The sequence below is a fragment of the Stylophora pistillata genome, chromosome 10 (genome assembly GCF_964205215.1).
Source record: "Stylophora pistillata chromosome 10, jaStyPist1.2, whole genome shotgun sequence".
NCBI classification, from domain to species: Eukaryota; Metazoa; Cnidaria; class Anthozoa; order Scleractinia; family Pocilloporidae; genus Stylophora; species Stylophora pistillata.
Window position 1 is genome coordinate 15,211,667 of NC_142528.1, and position 19,767 is coordinate 15,231,433.

General features: G+C 40.0%; 1 protein-coding gene across 1 annotated transcript; it reads right to left on the minus strand.

Annotated features, from left to right (window-relative positions):
- Nucleotides 1-139: 139 nt before the first annotated feature.
- Nucleotides 140-19,122, minus strand: LOC111339150 (uncharacterized). Its single transcript, XM_022945740.2, has 3 exons — nucleotides 18,965-19,122; nucleotides 10,711-16,029; nucleotides 140-7,611 (listed from the first exon to the last, which is right to left on the minus strand). The coding sequence occupies exons 2-3, from the start codon at nucleotides 16,025-16,027 to the stop codon at nucleotides 710-712; spliced, it is 12,219 nt and encodes a 4,072-aa protein (XP_022801475.2). The 5' UTR covers nucleotides 16,028-16,029; nucleotides 18,965-19,122; the 3' UTR covers nucleotides 140-709.
- Between the last annotated feature and the right edge of the window lie 645 nt (nucleotides 19,123-19,767).

The following is a 19,767-nucleotide window of genomic DNA, read 5'->3' on the forward strand; positions in this document are numbered from 1 at the left end:
TTAGCGAGTTACTTATTTCTCATTCAATAAGTTGTTTATGATCTTCTCAACATTCTTAGCTGAAGTTTCCTCTGCAAAAATTCGAAAAGAAATTTCAAAACAAAGATCCAGGGACATTTGTTGAGTTGTACACACGAACTACTTTTGGATAACTTTATTGAAAATCAACGCATATCCTAGATTATTCACAAGAAATTGTTTTTAAAGGAAATCCATCCATGTAAGTACGTTATGACATTAAATCTTTTTTCTAAAAAGAAACTAGCCTAAAAAAATCCTTTCCAGCATTGGAATTGACGCACTTTACACCTCATTTGATTACAAACAGTATGTTTTTGAATTGGCGATTGTTCGAAATGTTAGAAAAATACTGTTCCAGCTCAATATATTAGAGGCTCTTTTATGAGGAAATTACCTCCTTCTTAATCTCTGAAAGTCATAGTTACTACTCTGTAAACCTTCGATAAAACTATTCGTTAAACATAATTTATGCTACTTTACCTTTTTCCACACGCGATCAACATACGATTTTCATGACACAAACAGACTATCTGTCGTCTCAAAAAAAAAAAAAAAAACGTTTTGGATCGTTTTGCGAATGCAAAAAAAAGCATAGCTGGCAATATTCACTCTTTGTTGTATAAAATAAATGTCCTTCGCATAAGATGTATTGCTTTGCAAAGTTCTTCTGTGAGAGTCAACAAGGTTTCTAATACACTGTGTACCCGGGTTTTCTCCCTTCACCAACTCGCTCGGTAAGGATATACTTTCTCAGTGATTTCATTTCCTTCATCTTGCTTTTCAAAAGACTTCGCAATCTCTCTGATTCCTTTCTGCTCTGCTTGATGGCCTCCAGAAGCTCAGCTTCCTGCCGAGATCCTAAGCTATCGCTCAGCTGTCCTCTTTTCTGCAGCATGTTTTCCATCTGAGCGCACTTGAGGTCTGCGTGAAGGCTGCCTAGTTCAAGATGATAGCTCTCCTTCAACATTCGTAACTGCTCCATTAGATCCGAAATCTGCCTCGTTCTCTCATCGAGCTGGTCTTTCATGATCTCCAACACGTCGCTTTTCTCGCTGGTATGCATTCTGGTTGCCTGGAGACGAAGCTTCAGGTTATCAATCTCCATGTCTTTGGATTCAATCGCAAGCTTGGCAGCTATTTCATCCGCGTGTCGTTGTTGCTCACTGGCCTCCTGGATGATCCGAACTTCTCGCTCCAGGGCCTCGACGCGGTCTTGTAAAAATTTCACCTCATTCTCGTAACGCGTGCGCAGTCGTTGAAGTCTTTCCCCCTTTGACTGACTGGCGTTCTTCTGTTGTTCCATTTCACTTATCACAGACTTGACCTCTCTTTCCCAGCACTCTCTTTCAATGACGTAACTCTGAAGTTTGCTGTTAGTGGATGTTAGATCCAGCTTCAACTCCGATTCCCGGTTGTGTTTCTGTGCCAGATCTTTCTTCAGGAATTCATTTTCTTTCTCTGTCACTTTGAACTTGGTGACGTTATCATTGTGTTCTTTTTCTTTATCTTTTAGCTCTTTCTTTAGCGACTCTGTCTCAGCTTTCAGCTTACCAAGCTCCAGTTGTTTCCGTGCCGAGTCAGCGCATGCGCCACTCTGGATCTTCACCAACTGTCGTTTGAGGTTCTCGATCTCCTGGAAGGAATTGACAGCTTTGTTCTCAGCAGCTGTCAGTCGTTCTTCTGATTTATTCAGCATGTGTTTTACATGGTCCTTCTGTTCAATGGCTCCTTTTAATTCGCGATCGAGACTCTCCTTTTCGCATTTGACCTCGCGAAGTTGGCCGCTGAAAGCTTCGCAGATTTCTTTCTCCTTACAAAGCAGAGCTTGGTATTGAGCGCAATCTTTTTTTGCGGTGTCCAGTTGTTGTTTCAAGATCTCATTAGTTGCTTGAAGACTTCCACTCTGTATCTCAAGTTCTTCGCATTTCTCGCGAGAATGTCGTAAATCATTCTGCGTTTTCTCCATTAGTGAGGTTTTCTCACAAACTTTGTTTTTCAAGTCTGCAAGTTGAGTCTCGAGGCTGGCTTTCTCCTCTCTATTTCCCTTGAAGTCCTCCTCCAACGCGGCTACACGTTCGTCTGCCCTTGCAAGCTTCGCATAGAGCTCCGTTTTCTTCTCATTGGTACCGTCATACATCTTTTCCAGTTCTTGGATCTTTGATTTATTTATGTAAAGCTCTTTCTCTTTTTCTTGAATCACTTGCTCTTGCGCTTTATCGTTTGCCTCCAACTCAAATGTCCTTCGCCTTAACTGCAAAATGTTTTCCTGGAGTGCATCAAGCTGCTGTTGACTTCCTTTGATTTCGTTCTTAGCGTCAACAATCTGCCTTCGCGAGGCTTCTAGATCCTTGTAATATCGTTCCTTGTCTTCTTCTGAAGTTTTCAACTTCGCCTTTGTTTGCTCTAGTGCCTCTTTCGTATCCCACAGTTCTTTCTCCAGCACGATCTTCTCCCCTTTAGTGTCAGTGATTTCATTATCTTTCTCCTTTTCCATCTCCACGCATTTGAGTTTCAGTGCTTCAAGACGCCTTCGCAATCTTTTAACATCGTCTTCCAATTTCCCTTTTTTCTTTTCCAAATCATGGAGGTATCTTTTCATCTCTGCTGCTTTATTCTTCTCCTTTTGAAGACTTTCGTCCAGACGAGCAATTTCGACTGATTTTTCAGCCAACACTTGTTGCAGTCCTCTGTTATCGTTAAAAGACGAGAGGCACGCCTCGTGGAAGGAAGTTACCACATCTTTCATTGAAGTGTTCATCGGTGTCAGTGGGAGAGTGTCACCCCCGTCAACGCTCTCCTCTTCTTCTTTGGCCATGAATTCCGATGATGGCAGCTCTGCGAAGTATTCGCCGCTATTTGTAGCCTTCATCTTGCGTACAACGTTAAGTTTAGCGTGCGCTTCAGCCAAGAGATCTTCTATGTCGGTATTTCGTTCCTTGAGCTCTTTCTCCAACCATTCTACCTTCTCTGAACCGATTTCCAAGCGCTCTCTCAGGTCATCGCTTTCTGTGCGCGTTTTTTCCAGCACCTCTTTCGTCTTCGTCAGCTCACTCTTCAAGTTTGCGTTTTGCAGTGACAAATCTTCCAACTCTCGGTTGCGTTTGGCGATGTCTCTCTCAAAAACTTTTTCTTTTTCGCTTAGAGCGTCACTGGTTTGTTTTAAATCGTTCTCAGTCTTTTCTAACGTTGTCTGAGCGTGCTCCAACTCTTGCTTGAAGTTTCCGCGCTCTCCCACTACCTTCTGATGCAGTGTTTTTAACTTGTTCACCTGATCACTCCATGCCGATACTTCTTTCTCGTTTGTTTCTCTCTCAGATTGCAGTGTCTCTTGAAGATGTTGGATCCTCTGCGAGCTTGATGCAATCTGCTCCTTTTGTTCTCTGTTCTCTGATCGCAAGTTTTGAATGGTTCCTTCGGCTTCCGTCAGCTCGTTTTGACTGGCCCAATACTTCTCAAATACTTCCTGCTTCTTCTCTTCTAACGACTTGATCTTGTTTTCGTCCTTTTTCAATTCTTCTTGCTGCTCTTCTAATTGCTTCTGTCGCCTGTCCAGCGCACTTGTAGCCACGGAAAGCTCTTTCTTCGTTGTTAATAAATCATTCTTCAAACTGGCTGCTGTTTCTTCGTTGCTTGAGATTATGACTTCTAAAGCTTCATTAAGGGACATCACTTTAATGGAACTCGTTTCTTTCTCCTTCAGGAGCTCATCACAAGTTCCTTGTAGCTTCGAAATCCTCTCGTCTGCGACAATTATCTCATTCATTAACCTCTTTCTCTCTTTCTCGCTTCCTTCGTGGTTCTTGTTAAGACTCGCATACTGATTCTTCATGTCCGCCAGTTCTTCTTCAAGCCTCTTCATCTCGATTGCCTGTAACTCCGTCTCTTTTCTCAAGGTATTTCCTGTTGTCTCCAAGATACTGACTTTTTCCTCCAGGTCCGAGTTCTCCTCTTGCAGTCTGCCAAGCGAACGTTCTAAATCTTGTAGGTTGTTCCTGTAAGTCTTGCACATCGCAGTGTTTTCATTAAGGTCCAGCTCCACTTTTTGCCGTATGTCTCTCTCCGAATTCACCTGTTTCTTCAAACTATCTAGCTCTTTTCGAGTGTTCTTTAATTCGACTTGATCCTGTCGCAGCTCCTCTCTCATTGTACACAGTTCAGTTTTGGCTTCTTCTTTCTCTTTCAAGACATCGTCCAACTTGCTCCTAAGTTCTCTTAAACTTGCTTCTGTGTTCTCCAACTCGCGACTGAGCGTCTGCTTCTCGCTGTATTCGGCCTCAAGCGTGGCAATCCTCTTTTTGTCGTTTCGTGCATCCTCTTTCATTGCCCTTGCGTTTGCTTCTAGATGTGATATTTTTTCATGACAGACCAGTATTTCCTTCTCCAAAGCTGTCTTTTTCTGTTCAGTTCTTGTTAGATTTGAATCCAGTGTTGATAGCTGTTGGTTCGTGCGCATCAGCTCCGCGTGTTGTTTTTCTGCTTTGTTCTCGTATTCGCCAAAAAGTGACTCTAGCTCGCTGCACTTGTTCTGTAGTTGAATTAGAGATTCGCAATTTTCCATATTTTCCTCCTTCAAGTGGTCGTGCTGTTCTTTCTTTTCTTCCAATAGAGATTCCTTCTGAGCCAAATCTTCTTTCAGCTTTTTAATCTCTTCGCATAACTTTTTAGAAGTAGTTGAAAACAAGGACAGCTGATTGCGAAGTAGCGCGAACTCCTTGTTGATAAAATCGACGTCTCGTTGATAGCTCTTTGTCTCGTGTTCCGGTACTTTGGCTCCAGAGCGGAAGAAATCAAGATTTCGTTCTGTAGCTCGGATGCTTTGGCGCAAGTTCTGCATCAGAGCTTCATTGTCAGGAACATCAGTTTCGTTGTCTGCTTGACTGGGATTGTCTTCCTCTGCGACCCTTCCTTCTTTGTTAAACGCATTTCTGATGGTTCCCTTCATCTCGCGGTTCTGATGCTTCATCTCATTGATTAAGCTCTCGGCATTTTGTTGCTGTGCTAGCACCTTTCTTGTGGCAACGAACAAGTCGTTTGTTAAACTCTGCCTTTCATCTTCGAGTTCTTGTTTCTTCGCTTGCAGCTCTTGAATAACTTCCTCTTTCACGCTGCAATCTCTTAGCGCACTTGCTTTCTCTAAACGAGTTTTTTCCAGCAATATTTCCAGCTCTTCATTTTCACCTTTCGACTCGAAGAGGCTCTTTTCCATTGCATCGTTTCTCTTTAAGCTTCCTTGGTGCGCAGTTGTCAGCTTAGCCATCTCTAAATTAGCCAGGTTTAATTTTTGCTGCAGATTTTCTTCCTCTTGAACTGATTTCTTGTACCGTTCGCCCATTTCCGACAAGTCTTTCTTAACCAACTGAAGTTCGTCGGAAAGCCTTCGTATCTCCGAGGATGAATCGATGTTGCTCTTTTCCATATCTGCGAGGGATTTTTCAGCTTCTCTCTGCCTTCCCTCTATTGTTACGATATGGTTTTTCGCTTTGTTCAATTCATCTTGCAGCTCTTCACAATGGTTCAAAGCTTCGTTATTTAGAGTTTGCATAGCTTCCCTGTCTGTTTTCTCCTTGTCGGCGGACTCGTTTAATTTCTTTATCTGTCTTTCAGCTTCAGAAATTGTCAACTCCACACCACACTTAGCCTCAGTTAACGCCATGATATCTTTTCGTAACCTCTCGTTTTCGGCCTGGAATGCGTCATTGGTCCTCTCAATCTCAGCCATCTTAACTTGAAATGACTTCATCTCGTTTGCCAGTTTTGAACTTTCTTCATCTGCTCGTCGTAAATCGTCTTTCAGACCTTCATTTTCTGCCTGGAAATTTTCTTTGGCGTTTTCCAGACCTGTAGTGATCTTTTGCATGGTGTCAATTTTGATCTCAAAGTTTTCTTCGTTTTTCTTCGCCTCAGCCAAATCCTCTTCCAAAGCTTTGTTTTCATTTTCCAAAGACCTCTTTTGTTCTCCAAGCTTATTGACTTTAGCACTGTATAGCTCGTCACGAATTCGGGAAGCTTTTAGTTCGCCTTCGAGTTCTTGCCTTCGTTTATCAGATTCCAGGTATTGTGTTAAATCCTTCTGCAGTTCGCCGTTCGCCAGTTGTAAATCAGCACACTCAGCTTGCAAGCTATTCACTAATGACTCCAAATCTCTCTTCTTCTTTAACAGCACATCCACTTTGTCTTCAGCTGTCGTTACCATAGAAACACCGCTTGGCGCGGAAAGGAAAACGTCGGCACGATCGTTTGGCAAAGCAGAGAGCTTATTCTCTATGGTTTGAAGCCGGTTTTTCTGAAGGGTACTCTCTTCCAGCAGCTGCCGAGAAAGTTCCTCGTATTTCTTTTTTTCTCCGCTTTCATGCTCAAACTTCTCTGCCACAGATTTGGAGTACAGTTCTAAGGTTTTTTCTTTCTCTTCCTGTAGGTCAACTTTCTCCTGCAACTCTGCGAAATCCCTCTCGCGATTCTCAAGAGTTGTTTTCAAGAGGTCCGCTTGCGTCGATATCACGGTAAAACTGCGCTCGAGCTCGAAAGATTTATTTTTAGCTTCTCGAGTCTCCGCTTCCAGTGACTTGACTTTATCTTCGAGACCAACAAGACTTTTCTCCTTTACGCCAACGTCGTTTTTCAGAATTTCATTCATCTGCGATAATTGCTTCAACTGGCTCTCCTGTTTTTCCTTGTGCACAGTGAATTCGTACAGTTTGCCGCGCAATGCTTCATTATCTCGAACAACCGCTCGGAAATTTTCGATCATGGTCGGCATCTTGCATAGAAGTCCAGTTTCCTGGCCGAAACTATCAGCGGAGAATGCGTTATCTGAAGCAACAGAATTGGGGCTACTTGGTCCAGAGCTGAACTCAAAAGCAGATGTTAAAGAAACTCCTAGCGCAGAATCTGGAGAAATGCTTTCATCTCCTCGGAAACTCTTGCGCAGGTCGTCGATAGTTCTTGACGCGTTTAGAATCTGCTGTTCTATTTTTTCTTTTTCCTTTTCCGAAACTTCCAACGCGGAATCCTTCTCGCTCAATTTTTTCTTCACTTCTTCGATCTCTCGCTTCATCCCGTAGTTTTGTTTCTTGACAATCTCATATGCTTCGTTCGCCTCTGAGCATGCCGATTTCAAACTAAACAATCTTTCTCGTTGCTTCTTATCGTCTCCTTCCATCTTTTCCAATTTAATCTTCAGCGTGTCCAGAGACTTCATATTTTCCATGCGCAGTTTCTCCTCTCGATGAATGCTCTCGTCTTTATCCCTAATCTGTGATCGTAACTCAAAATTCTCAGCCGTCAGCTGTTTGATCTTTTCTTCTTTCAATTTAACCGAAGCTTGCACATCGCTGAGTCCTTTTTGCAGCATGATCATCCGTTCGGTGGTGTTCTTCAAATCTTTTTCAACCTTCTCCTTCTCTTCTTTGGTGAGCAGATATTTTAGCTCAGCTTCTTTCAGCTTGTCAGCAATGCCGCGATACTCAGCCTCCATTTTCGCTTTCTGGTGCCAGTCGACAGCTTGTTTCTGAACTTCCATTTTAAGCTGCTCCACTTGGCCTTGCAGTGTCCTGTTTTCTTTTTGCAGCTTCTCGATGGAGTCGTCCTTGACTACAAAAAAGAAACGTGAATGTTTAGCACCGATAGATAGATAGGCAGAAAGACAAACAAACGAACATTTGACAATTTAAAGCGTAAACTGATTTATACCTTAGCTATAAACAAGCTAACGCCAAATTTACGCGTCCAAGCCGAATTTACAACTACAAGGTATTGTTTCCTCTTAATCCATATGAGAATTGGCTCTTTAAGTAATTGGCGTTCTTTGCATTTTGAATACCGATTAAAAAGTATTTTAACTGTAAACTTCATCTCCGTTGATTAAATGGGGGCTCTTTTGAGTTTGTACTAAAAAATGTGATTTCTTTTTTTAATTTATATTTTATGAACGATCAATTTTCAAATTTGAGCATGCTTTTTCCTGAGTCTCTTGCGACGCTTTACAAAACAAAAGCTTCTTTGAATTAAGCAGAATGCGCGTGCATTACAATGGAACAAAAGTTTGTGATCGAAATGTTCAACACGCTTTTGCAAATCTTATCAAATGCTTTCCCAACGAAGTCTAAGTCAGTTTTACTAACATTGCGCTAAATCAGACATAAGAATTTTTTTCCGGTAAGGGCAAATGTTTTGCATAAAACAAGAAACTTTGGTTGATAGAGCAATGCCAGCAATATCTTAATTGAAGCCAGTAAATTCCTGTACGTAAACAGTTATAGAAAATCTAAGGTAGACTTTGCAAATTGCGATGTAATTGCGTCAAAAGATTAGAAGGCTATACAAACGAATACAGAATTATCGAGAATTCCGTGATCGGTTGATTTTTTTCTTTTTTTCTGTGATATTCGCTTTACTTCTCGAAAACGTGCCATCCATCGCGGTTGTAAAACAATGGTTTTACAATTTTTCTTTGTTTTTGATCTCCGCTAAACGTAAACGTGGCAATTTATTGTTCACATTTGTTTAGCTGTAAAAAACCGCTAAATATTAGATCAAATAGTGGAGTATAACAGTCGATTTCCAACTCCCACGCTGGTAAATCATCCCGAGCAGGCAGAAAAAATCTTTCGCCATAATTTCAAGGTCGCCGAGGTAAATGTTATTGGGCTTTCAATGCGCTACTAAACACGGCAAATGAATACCTTCAGACCAAAATAATCCGCAATAAACGAAGAAAACTTCAAGCTCTATTTTAAGCTTGACATTAACAAATTGAATGTCAGCACAAAAAGTGTGTTTAAAGGTGCTTTTAATTGATTTTTTCTTTCTTCCTTTAAATACTCACTTTCACCCGGAGGCTTGTTTTATTGTCAAGAAAATAAATTGTAACTCCATTAAAGCTTTGTTTTTGAAGTCAATGGCAAATGTTTAACCCATTCCAGTAAGATCTCAGTATTGATTCGCCTAACAGATGGTTTTAAGTTCCTTTGTCAGCTATTTATGAGAATGTGACGACAACATCGACCTCATGGTAATATTTTTGTACCTCAAAACGTGTTTGCTGGATACTGTATGCAAGTTGCTAAGCTAATAGAAAGTTTGAAGTGATCAACAGTGATTGAAAGGGTTCAAAGAGCACGTTATTATAAATTGAATGCCAGCGCAGAAAATTGAGTAGAAATTTGTACCGAATTGTTCTTCCTTTGTTTCTCTGAATATATTCTAACACACATAGACACTGAATTGTTACGAAGTCTGTAGCCTCATTAAATTTGTTTGTGAAGCCCAATTGCAGTGGTAATGGCAAATGTTTTTAAATGATCTTGGTCAACAAAAGTTATCATAACATACAAAGGTTGTCTCATGTTTACAATATATGCGATTCAAGAACTTACTATTAGGAAAGTGCAAAAGCAATGTTTTTTTTTCTGTAGTTATTAACTGATGTGGTCTTTTTCTTTTTTAATTAAGCGCTAGCCTTTAGCCGCGCATAGACAGTGTAATAAAAAGTTCTCAACAGAAGAGACAATTCCTTTGGGAATTCCTAATTCTTCAATGGTTAGTAAACTTGCGCGGTTATCAGCATATATTGAAAGCCAACCTTTAATAAAGTTACTTTAACCTTCAGTCAAAGTTGTACATATCCGTACATTTCGAAAACTTTTGTACATGTACTGGTTTCTTATAAAAGTTTATTGTTGATGTTTTGATGTTTAGCTTGCGACTAGGCTCGGGTGTTTTGGTTTCGCAGGCAATGCCGCCTAATAAGAGGGTTTCGATGAAGTTCAACGTTAGCAATTTTAACTGTTAGTTGTCAATAAAGTAAACCGTAAAGATATTTCTTTGAACCGCAGTATAACAGAAAGAAATTCACCGTCAGCTGTAAAATGGCGAAACTTTTAGCCGTTATTTTAGCCGCTGAACTCATCACCATTACAACTTCTGCAGCCGTTTATGAAAAAAGTTATCGAAAATCTTGGATTCTAGAATTTATATCTTATATTGATACTCATAAAAAGTGAAAGAACCACTTAAGGGATGAATCAATGCCGTATGCTTCTGTTGATGAGGTCTAGCCTCAAACAAACACCGTCGCAAATACTGTTCGACTGTTTCTCCCCCAACGTATAAAAGCTAATTCTCCTAACTGATGATCGCGCATTTCTTATTTGGCTGTTCGTGAGAACTTTGTATTACATCAGGAAAATATTACCTAAAATGATAGTTTTCTTAATTCTTATTACCAGTTTGCACGGTATTGTATAACTTTGTAAGGAGAACTTATAATTGATCGCCACTGGGCGTGAAAGGTTTACTCAGCGAAACCTCACGTTTAAATGACTTTGTTTAATTAATTTTGCTAATGATTTGGTCATATGATTTTTGACGAAAATTTTTGATATTTCGGAAATGAAACAGAGAAGAGCGAGTGAGTAACCAGCACTTAAGGCAAAAATAAACTAAAATTAAGCCCTACTACAACGGTCAGGGACACAGCACTCGAAAGCCGGGTAAAAGTAAATGGCACGGTCTGGTCTAGCAGCACATGACAAACCAGGGTTCACGCGACGCGCATCAAGACTTTAAGATAACCTAACAGGCCTTAACAATTTTCAAACACTTAGCCAGCTAGAACATTCCTGACTTTAGTAATTCCAAAACACTTCTAATTTCAGTAGTTCATAACATTATCGATGAAAACACGCTTACCTGCCAAAGCGGAATCTCTTTCGCGAAGCACCGTTGTCAAGCTAGCTTCTAGACTCTCAATTTGACTCGTCTTCACTACTTTCTCTTTGATGAGTTCCCGTAGTTCGTTTTCTTTCCCTAACATCTGTTTTGCATTCTTTTCCAGAGTTTCATCTGTTTCCTTTATGCTGTCTTCGAGAATCTGGACTTGTTTCCTTAGTAGTTCTAATTCCTTCTCTTGACTGATCTTTTCGTTTTGAAGTTGCCGTACAGTTTCTTCTAAACATCCTTTTCCCTTCTGAATTTCGGTCAGCGCAACTTGAAGAGTTTGCAATTGTTCTTTGACCTCTACGACCTCGTTTCCTATGTCCACAATGTCGTCGACATCCGTGCCATCTATTGGAGGGCTCTGAGATAAACCCTGAGCCGCGGCTGTTTCGCTTATGGATTTTCCGTCAACGGAGTCAAAATATAAAGGATCTTCTACGCGTTTCAGAGAATCGTCTATGTGTGATCGCTCGAGTTTTTCTTTTTCTGACTGTAAGTGCTCAATAAGTTTATTTTTCTCTATGATTTCCTCAACTTTCAGTTCCAAGTTCTTATCCCTTACATCAAGTTTTGTTTCTAAAACTTTAACTAGTTCCTGTAGTCGACAAACTCCTAATTGCTCTTCCTTAAGTTGTGAAATGGTCTTGTTGTCTTCTTCTGCCTGATCTTCCAAGGCTTTCACCTTCTTGTCGGCTTCCGTGAGCTGCGCTTGAAGATTGTTGATCGTAATTTGAAGTTTAGAGTTACTAGTGTTCAGTCTTTCCATCTCAAGTCGCGTTTCTGCTTGTTTCATTTTATGCTCCTGTTCTTTTTCATCGCATTTTTTTATTTCGTTCTGAAGTTCATTTTCATATCTTTGGTTTTCGTTCCTTGTATCCTCGATTGTAGCTTGCAAATCAGATATTTGAGTCATATAACTCTCGATGTCGCCATCGTTTTGCCTGGTTTTGTCTTTTGTCTTTTCTAAAGAATTCCTTAGGTCAATAAGCTCAGATTCGTACCTCGCGATTTTCTCCGCTGCAGCGAGATTTTCTTTTCTTACGTCTTCAAGAATAGCGAGCAGATCAGAGATTTGGAGCTTGCATCGTTCGTTGTCTTTCATGATTGCTTCCTTGTCCTTTCCGGCCTGTTGCAGACAGCTACTTAGATCACAAATTTCGGATTCATTTTCCACAATATGTCTCCTGGCTGCTAGATTTTCTTCCCGTTCTTTTTCAAGCGAAGCTTGCAGGTCGGAATTCTGAGTTTTGTAGCGCTCTATTTCACGACGAGTGGCATCAGCTTCCTCATATGCTTTATCTAAAGATTTCTTCAGACCAGAGATTTCTGATTGATGTTTTTCTGCTGCAGCTCGATTCTCCTTCCTTTCTTTGTCAAGACAGGTTTGCAAGTCGGAGATTTCGAATTTGTACAACTGGTACTCTTTCGTTACATTGGCGCTCTCTTTCTTTGATCGACCGAGTGAAATCCTTAGATCAGAAATTTGTTGTTTATATCCATCAATTTCCTTTAAATTGTCATTGTTTTCTTTCTTCATATTATCAAGCGACTCTCTCAAGCTCTCCGACCGGGATTTGTATCTTTCAATTTCTTCATTTGCCCACTCGTTGTCTTTAATTTTGACTTCGAGCGAAGCTTTCAAATCTAAAATTTCTGACTTATCCTGTCGGATCTCTTCTGTAGCGCTAGCATTCTCTTCCCTAATTTTGTCAAGTGACGCCTCCAGAATCAAAATCTGTGACCTGTATTGAGCAGTTTCATCCAGAGCATTGCGAGTTTCGAGTTCTGTGTTTTCCAGATGTGATTTCAGTTCCAAATTTTCAGTCTGGTACAGTTCAATTTCCCTTTTAGCGGCTTTGAGTTCTTCATTAGCGTTGTCCAACAAGGCCTTTAACTCTGGAATTTTGGATTTTGATCGCTCAACAATTTCATTTGCATTATCTTTTTCCGCCTTTGTTTCATCCAGAGAAATTTTTAAGTCTAATATTTCAGATTTGTATCCTTCAATCTCCTTCTCCGCTCTGAGAAAATTTGTCTTTGAAGCTTCGAGAGAAATTTCTAAGTCATTGATTTGAGATTTGTATAGTTCAGTGTTTTTTAAAAAATGAGCATTTTCTTCCCTTATGTGATCAATTGCTGCATTCAGTTCTGAAATTTGTGATGTGAGATTCTTGGACTTTTCTTCCGTTTTCAGTTTTTCCTTAGTTGTTTCTTCTAATAAAGCAGTTAATTCCACAACTTTTGTTTGTAACTGGACATTTTCTCTGGCAGCCCAATCTTCTTCCTTGACTCTTTCATCTAAGCGAGCAGTCATTTCAGAAGGCTTACCTTCATGCAGTGCTATCTCCTCTCTAGCTTTTCGCAAATCTTCTTCCTTCCTATAGAGCTCTGTTTCCATTTCTCTACTCTGTTGCAATGAAGTCGCCAGATCTTTCTTCATAAGATTGATATATGACTCCAAGATCGAAATCGAGTCGCCGTCCCTCGGTGATACCTCAGACTGAAACTCGTTAGGAATCCGTCGGCCGTCTTCCTTGTCAAAAATGAATTTATGATTCACGTTTTTTGTTTCATTTGTACTGACAAGCTCTTGCAAGGTACGAGCTTGCTGAGAATCTGGGGGTCCCTTTTCAAAATGATTTTTTCTCTCATTTTCTAGGCTTGATGTGAAATTGTTCCCAGCTTCAAGCAGTAATTGGGGGTTCTCTTTTTCCAAATTCCTTATGATAATTTGTATCTCTTGCTGTTGTTTTTCAAGCTCATTCAGCAGCTCCTTGTTCCTTTTTTCTTCTTCTTCTTTTTCCTTCCTAGCCTCCTCTAGGGACGTCCACAGCTCTGACACTCGCGTGGGATAGTTAAAAGGCATACTGTCTTCTCCACCCTCGGCAGAATCTTTCGTTCCTTCCCGTACATTTCCTAGCTCATTTACAAGGTTTGCGATCTCTTTGTCTTGCTTTCCGAGAATCGCTCTAAGTTCTTGGTTTTCTTTGTTCAAGGCTTCTCTTGTCTGTTTAAAATCTGTGAAAGTTTCTGGTCCCTTGGCAAGTTGGTCGCTACTTTCTACCTGAACTGCTTTGTCTGCTCGCCGTACCAACTTCAACTTTGTTGTGGTAACTTTGCGCTCCTGTCTACCTCGAAAGTCGGTGGGATCTAATGACCTCCTCCTTTCTAAACGTTGCAGAGAACTTTCCCATCCTTTCGGATCTAAGGATAATGTTCTTCTTAAAGTTCTTCTGCGTAGATCCTCCTCAGATTGAATTCTCTGCAGCGGTCTGGGACTCGGTGGTTCGTTACCAACTCGTACTGCTTTTTCTGCCCGTTTGAGAGGAGAACTTTCTGTGCTTGGTTCTAGGGAGGGGCTGTTACTTCTCCTTGCAAATGTCTCCTCCTTTATAACACAAGCCTTTTGCTCTAATGCAGGTTGGTTGTTAGGTGTAAAATTTAATTCAACCCTATAGGGTCGATCTTTGGCCTTTACCTCTGGCTGTACCATCTCCTCTCGTCTTTTTGCGGAAAGCTCTTCTTTTGTGGCCTCTAGCTCTTCCTTAAGATTAGACGTTTCAGTGCTTGCTTCCCTTAAATGTTCCTCTATTACTGAAATTCTCTTTTCTTTTTTCTTGAGTTCTTGCTCCATTTTATCATTTTCCAGGCCTCTGCTATCCAATAGACTTTCCAAATTAGAGAGACTGGTACGAGTCTCAATCAGCTCATCTGAAAGCATTAGCTTGTCTTCTAGTACTTCGGCCATTTTTTGCTTCATTGAAAGAATTTCAGCCTCTCTCGGTGACACAGGGGTGGTGGCGTCCCCATTAATCCTTCTCTCCATAATGTTTATGACACTTTCAAGCTCTGACTTTTCAGCTTGAGATTCCCTTCGAGCTAGAATGATACTGTCAACTTTTGCATCTGCTGCCGAAAATTTCCTGATAGATCTTAGTTTGTCTTCATCTTCTCTCTTTGAGATTTGCGCCAGTCTTAGCTCGTCCGACAAATCTTTGAGTTCGCCCTCTAGTGATTTTAACTGTGTTCCAACTTTGTCCTCTAGCCTTCTGGATGCCTCCACATATGAAGATTCTATCCTGTCTAAACCTTTGATCTGGTACTTCGCCTCTTCGATCAACTTCGACATTTGCGAGCTCTCTGCGTTGTCCTTCCCCAGCCGCGATTTCAAGCCCTCAGTAACGATTCGCTCAGTAGCTGTGGCCAGCTTTTCAATGGGGATACTTTTGTCTGAGCTTTTGTTATTTTTGCTTCCCATAGCAACCTCTAAGTCTTTGCGCAAGATTTGCTTTTCCTCATCTGACAACAAATACGAGCCTCGTCTCATCTTTCTTGGTGATATTAACCCGTACTTCTTGAATTGTAGATCTTCTTCGCTGTCTTCTTTCATAAGATCCTCTAACACTTGCTTTTGCACATGAAACTTCTTCGAGGTTACACTGTGCGTCAAAATCTCATTTTGCAATTGCTGTAGAAAATGTCGTAGCCGTGTTCCTTTGTCAACGCTTGTCTGTAAAAGATGAGCATACTTCCGAACGGCTTCCGATCTCTGCACCCGAAGCTCTCCAACTTTGGCTTCCTGAATCCGAAGCTTGTTTCGCAACTCGTGTAGTTCGTTATGTAGGCGTTTATTCGACTCATTCATCATCTTCACTTGTCTTTCCAGAATTTTATTCTCCGTCTCTAACGCAGTTGTTTTCGATCGTAGTTTCCGCATTTCTTCGTTGTGCTTGTCATTCTCTTTACGTTTATCAACAAGTTCTTGATCCAAGAGATTTATCTCATGTCGCAAATTTTCAATAGTCATGTCTTTCGTTTCCGATAGTTTCTTCTCTTTCAGAAGGCTATCGTTGAGCCTCTTGATGGTGTCTCGAGCCTCTTTCAGATCATTGATTGCTGCAAGGGGGGTTGCAGTCTGCACCAGCGACATTGTGATTTTGAACCAAGGCTCCGAACCAGCTGGGGTATCTAGTGATTCCTTTCGCCCTCTCTCAGTTTGTTGCAAATCTGTTTGGCTTCTTTTCTTCCTTCTACTTTCCTTCTCTTGATTCACACAAAATTCTTCGGTACTTTTTCTTGCTTCTTGCTCCTCTTTACTTAAAAACTGTACTGTCAATTCTTTCCCTACCTTACAAAAACTGGGGATTGTCCTGATTCTTAAAGAATTCCTCAGTAAATCAACACTATCTTCAGCTTTGTTGCTGGAAGGCAAATATTCTTCAGATCGAGACCTTCGTATTGCCCGACCGTGTGATAAGGATAGCACATGCAAAGTACGATGGCGGCTCATATCTGTTAAAAAATAATGAGAAAAAAGGTGAACAATGAACACTGACTGTATGGTAAACTTACTGGATTATTCAAGATCGCTTTTCGATATTTGATATTTGTTGACAATGTTTGAAGCCCTCCTTGGGTCCACTCGATTATTTTGGTTTAGATCGGTATTAGAAGTGTACATCATAACTTAGATTAAGGACATTCGGTTTTCGAGTTCTAGCTAAACTCATTAATGTCAAGTGTCAGGTTTAAGTAATGATCCTTACAGGTCAGCTTCAATTTTAGCAACTGCAGAAAAGAAGTCTAAAAAAAATTCAAGCTTCGACGGGATTCGAACCCCGTGTACCTCTCAAAGGTAGGATGGAAAAATTACGGAAAAAAACAAGTGCTTTGTCAATAACTGATTCATTGCGAGTCAGCCGTGAAGTTTATTTACAAGCCTTGTCGAATGATAATTCAATCAATCAAAACAATGATCTGTTTAGCACCATTTTAGTCGCTTTCATCACACCATTTGAAAGCTAATTCAGGTTGAAGTAAATAAAAATGTGATAAAAACTTCCTTTTGATTCAATTTTGATTTTACAGGAAATGAACGAAATAAAGTCGTTTCATATGGTAGATGAGAATATACCTGGACCTAACTGGGATTTGGTAACGAACCATACGCCTTCCTTTTCAACGTAGCATTTTCTTTTTAAACTAAATTTCCATGGAAATATTATTTTTTATTCCCTCATACTTGTTGTGCGGTCAACCATCGTAAAGGTCGAACGCCTTCTACACAGCTGTCCGCCAATCTTAAATTAACAACGACGAGATAAAAAAAGGGTTTACTATTTCAATAACACAGCGGAGACGGAAACAAAGGTCGGCATTGTACCATGGATTGTCACTTAACCTTTTGTTCTGGTGAATCAATCCGTAGACTTAAAAAGTTGCAATTGTGTTATTTGTTTGTGTCGCCTGCAGTCGACAGCCCTACATGAACAGTGTGTTTAAGGGTCTTTCTTCTATCTGAACTTGTTTACAATGTTTTCTTGTTGTTTTGTATTAGTTTCAGGAGGCCTTTGTGAGAGTCTTGATTCAAGGACCCATAAGACTGAATAATTATGTGGTTCGAAAGTGTTGTACTAGTCCTTAGTTGTTAATATATCCACGGACACTAACTTACATCCAAACGGTGGTCACATTTGCGTGGTTCTGTCTTATCCTCAACTTAAGAAGGAAGGATACATTGAACTACGTTTCATCGTGTAAAATTTTTTAGACATTCTGTTAGATATCTTCGTTACAATCTGATATTTCAAAATTTATAATGTTTTAATTGGATAAATTATCAAGAAGATCATAACTGAGTGGAGGAGCTATGAAGTAATTCAGCTTTCTTCCTCTCAACGAAACCTCCTAGGGTCGGAGATTCTGTACACCTGATACGGATCATGAGTTTAATGACCTGTTCGACAACTTTCCTATCACGGAAAAAAATCAGACTACTGAATCGACTAATCATCTATTTCAGAAAAAGGTGCAAAAGAGAAAAAATTATTTTGTTTTTCAAAAACAATAGTTATGCCAACAATGAGAGAATAAAAAAGTACGATGTTCGTTTTGTGGAGTAAGAATCAGTCGATTGCCTACATGTTTTGATAAGATGCTTCGTAGGAAAGACTGTCCATTACATACCCTGCCTTGAACCCATTGTGTCTTCCTTAATTAAGCACCAATTTCGAAGTTTTGCAATAGACTTAATTTTTTCTTTTAGACACAGCTTGACACTATCCTAAAAGTAGCTCACACTGTCTTATTTCATCCTGTGTGCCAGACAATGGAAGCGTTAATTTTTTAAAGCAATATAGTGCAAAGGCTTTTTTTACATTTTAGCGGGTGCACTCGTCGTACAAATGCAACTTTTTAGCGAGCCATACTTTTCATTTAATGTTTGAGTAGCTAGCATTTTGGGGCCACTTAAAGGAAATTGGTACCTCAAAGACTACGAAAATGTTACGCGCCATTTACAAGTGCGATGCACTCAAAGCTATGAATATTGCGGATGTCACGGTTTTGAATTTGCAACTCAGGCTGTCCACTCTGTTGACTCTAGATTGACATTTTCCCTCATATTTTTCTATAGAACCGCCCTCTTGACGCATCAAACGAATTTTTTTCTCGCAATGCAGTTTTTTTAACCGATTCCTGGTTCATCATAACAGTGAAGAGCTGATCGAATTTCTCTTGACAACACAGTGCAGCGGCCGATTTAATGTCACTTGTCGAATCGAATATTGCTCGCATAGTCATAAAGTCAAGCACTCGAGAAGGAAAGAAATTTTCGTCAGCCACGACCGGTTTCGCAAGAATTTTGCTTTCGCCCGTTTTTAACAAAACCAAGTTCTTCATTAGTTTGTCCGTGAGAAAGCGAATTTCGCGACAAGCCAAGAACGGTGTTTGTACCTATGATGAGTCAAATATATAGGAAATGATTACCCTAAAACAATCGGTCGCATTGATTATGTTTCTAGTGAAGTATTCGCTATAGTATTTAGATCATTTTAATGTCGTGCCTGTTTCGTTTAACTAACTTCTACGAACAATCCTCGCATCGTTAACTTATCAACAACGAATCATGAAACGTTTTGTTTACCTAATTTCCATTCAGTAAGTAGATGTTGTTGCCTTAAGTACTTATCGTCCAGAGTCTTCTGACAACACCGTCAGCCGTTAAGTAAATTCGCCAGCGTGTATACGATTTCAAACTACCTTTCCATCAGCCGCACTAATCTAAGCAAAACTTTGATACATAAAGTCAAGTTCATCTAACTCTAAAAGCATGCTGCGAACCACGCTGAGAGATTTGTTTAAAATCTTCACAAGGAAACAACTACAGAACCTTGCTCTTTAAAACAAGGTTATTCTTATGAGCTATCTACACAAAATTCTTACTTACATTAGATCCTCGAGCACTTCCATCGTAGCTTGAACACAGCAGTACCAACGTGATGGGATATTTTTCTTGGCCTGAGTCAACCTTCAGTTCAGACGACGCCGAACAAATCGGTAATGAATGTGTTACGTGTATTTGAAAGACTCAGCTGAATGCCTTAAACCCATCGTGCATAAACTATGAAGGCATAATTAATGGTTGCGAAATTAACTACGTAGTAACTTGACGTAGTGAACAGGAAAATTTCAGGGAAGATTGTTTTCATTTCCTTTTTGATGGGGCTACAGCTTTCTAGGGCTCAAATTTTTCTTTTTTCTTTTCCAAGTTTTTAGAGCTATAAGTTGTAAGATTGTTCGTGCTGGAATGTTTTGATACCAATTAATTGAAGAAAAAAAGCAGTTGTTATTATTTGAAAGACATGGCTGATAAATTTCGCGCGTTTTTTTCGCGGGAAATAGTTTAAAAGCGTCTAACTGGCTAATCATGAACTGTTCATATTCAATCTTCTATGAAAACTTAAAAACTTATTTCCCAAGTAAAAGAAACATTTTGAAGAAAAGTGCTCTTTTTTTTGGAAAGGTCATAACAGCCAGCCGGGACGCGCACGAAATTGTCTTGATTTGTCATATCCTGCCCGAAGCATTATGTTCCAAAGTTGACATTTCCGCGAACGCTTTCATGTACGTACGAAAAAAATACATTTTTCACACCAAAGCTTTCTCACACGGCAAACTTAACAAGTTTTTATTAGTGAAAAGTGAATAACATTCAAACCGGTAAACAATTAAAAAACAGACTAAACAGCT

Excerpts from the sequence above, each read along its gene's own strand:
- LOC111339150 (XM_022945740.2), bottom strand. The coding sequence starts at position 16,027 with ATGAGCCGCCATCGTACTTTGCATGTGCTATCCTTATCACACGGTCGG. Across the intron at positions 7,612-10,710 it reads AAGAGATTCCGCTTTGGCAG|TCAAGGACGACTCCATCGAG; the intron begins GTAAGCGTGTTT and ends TCTTTTTTGTAG.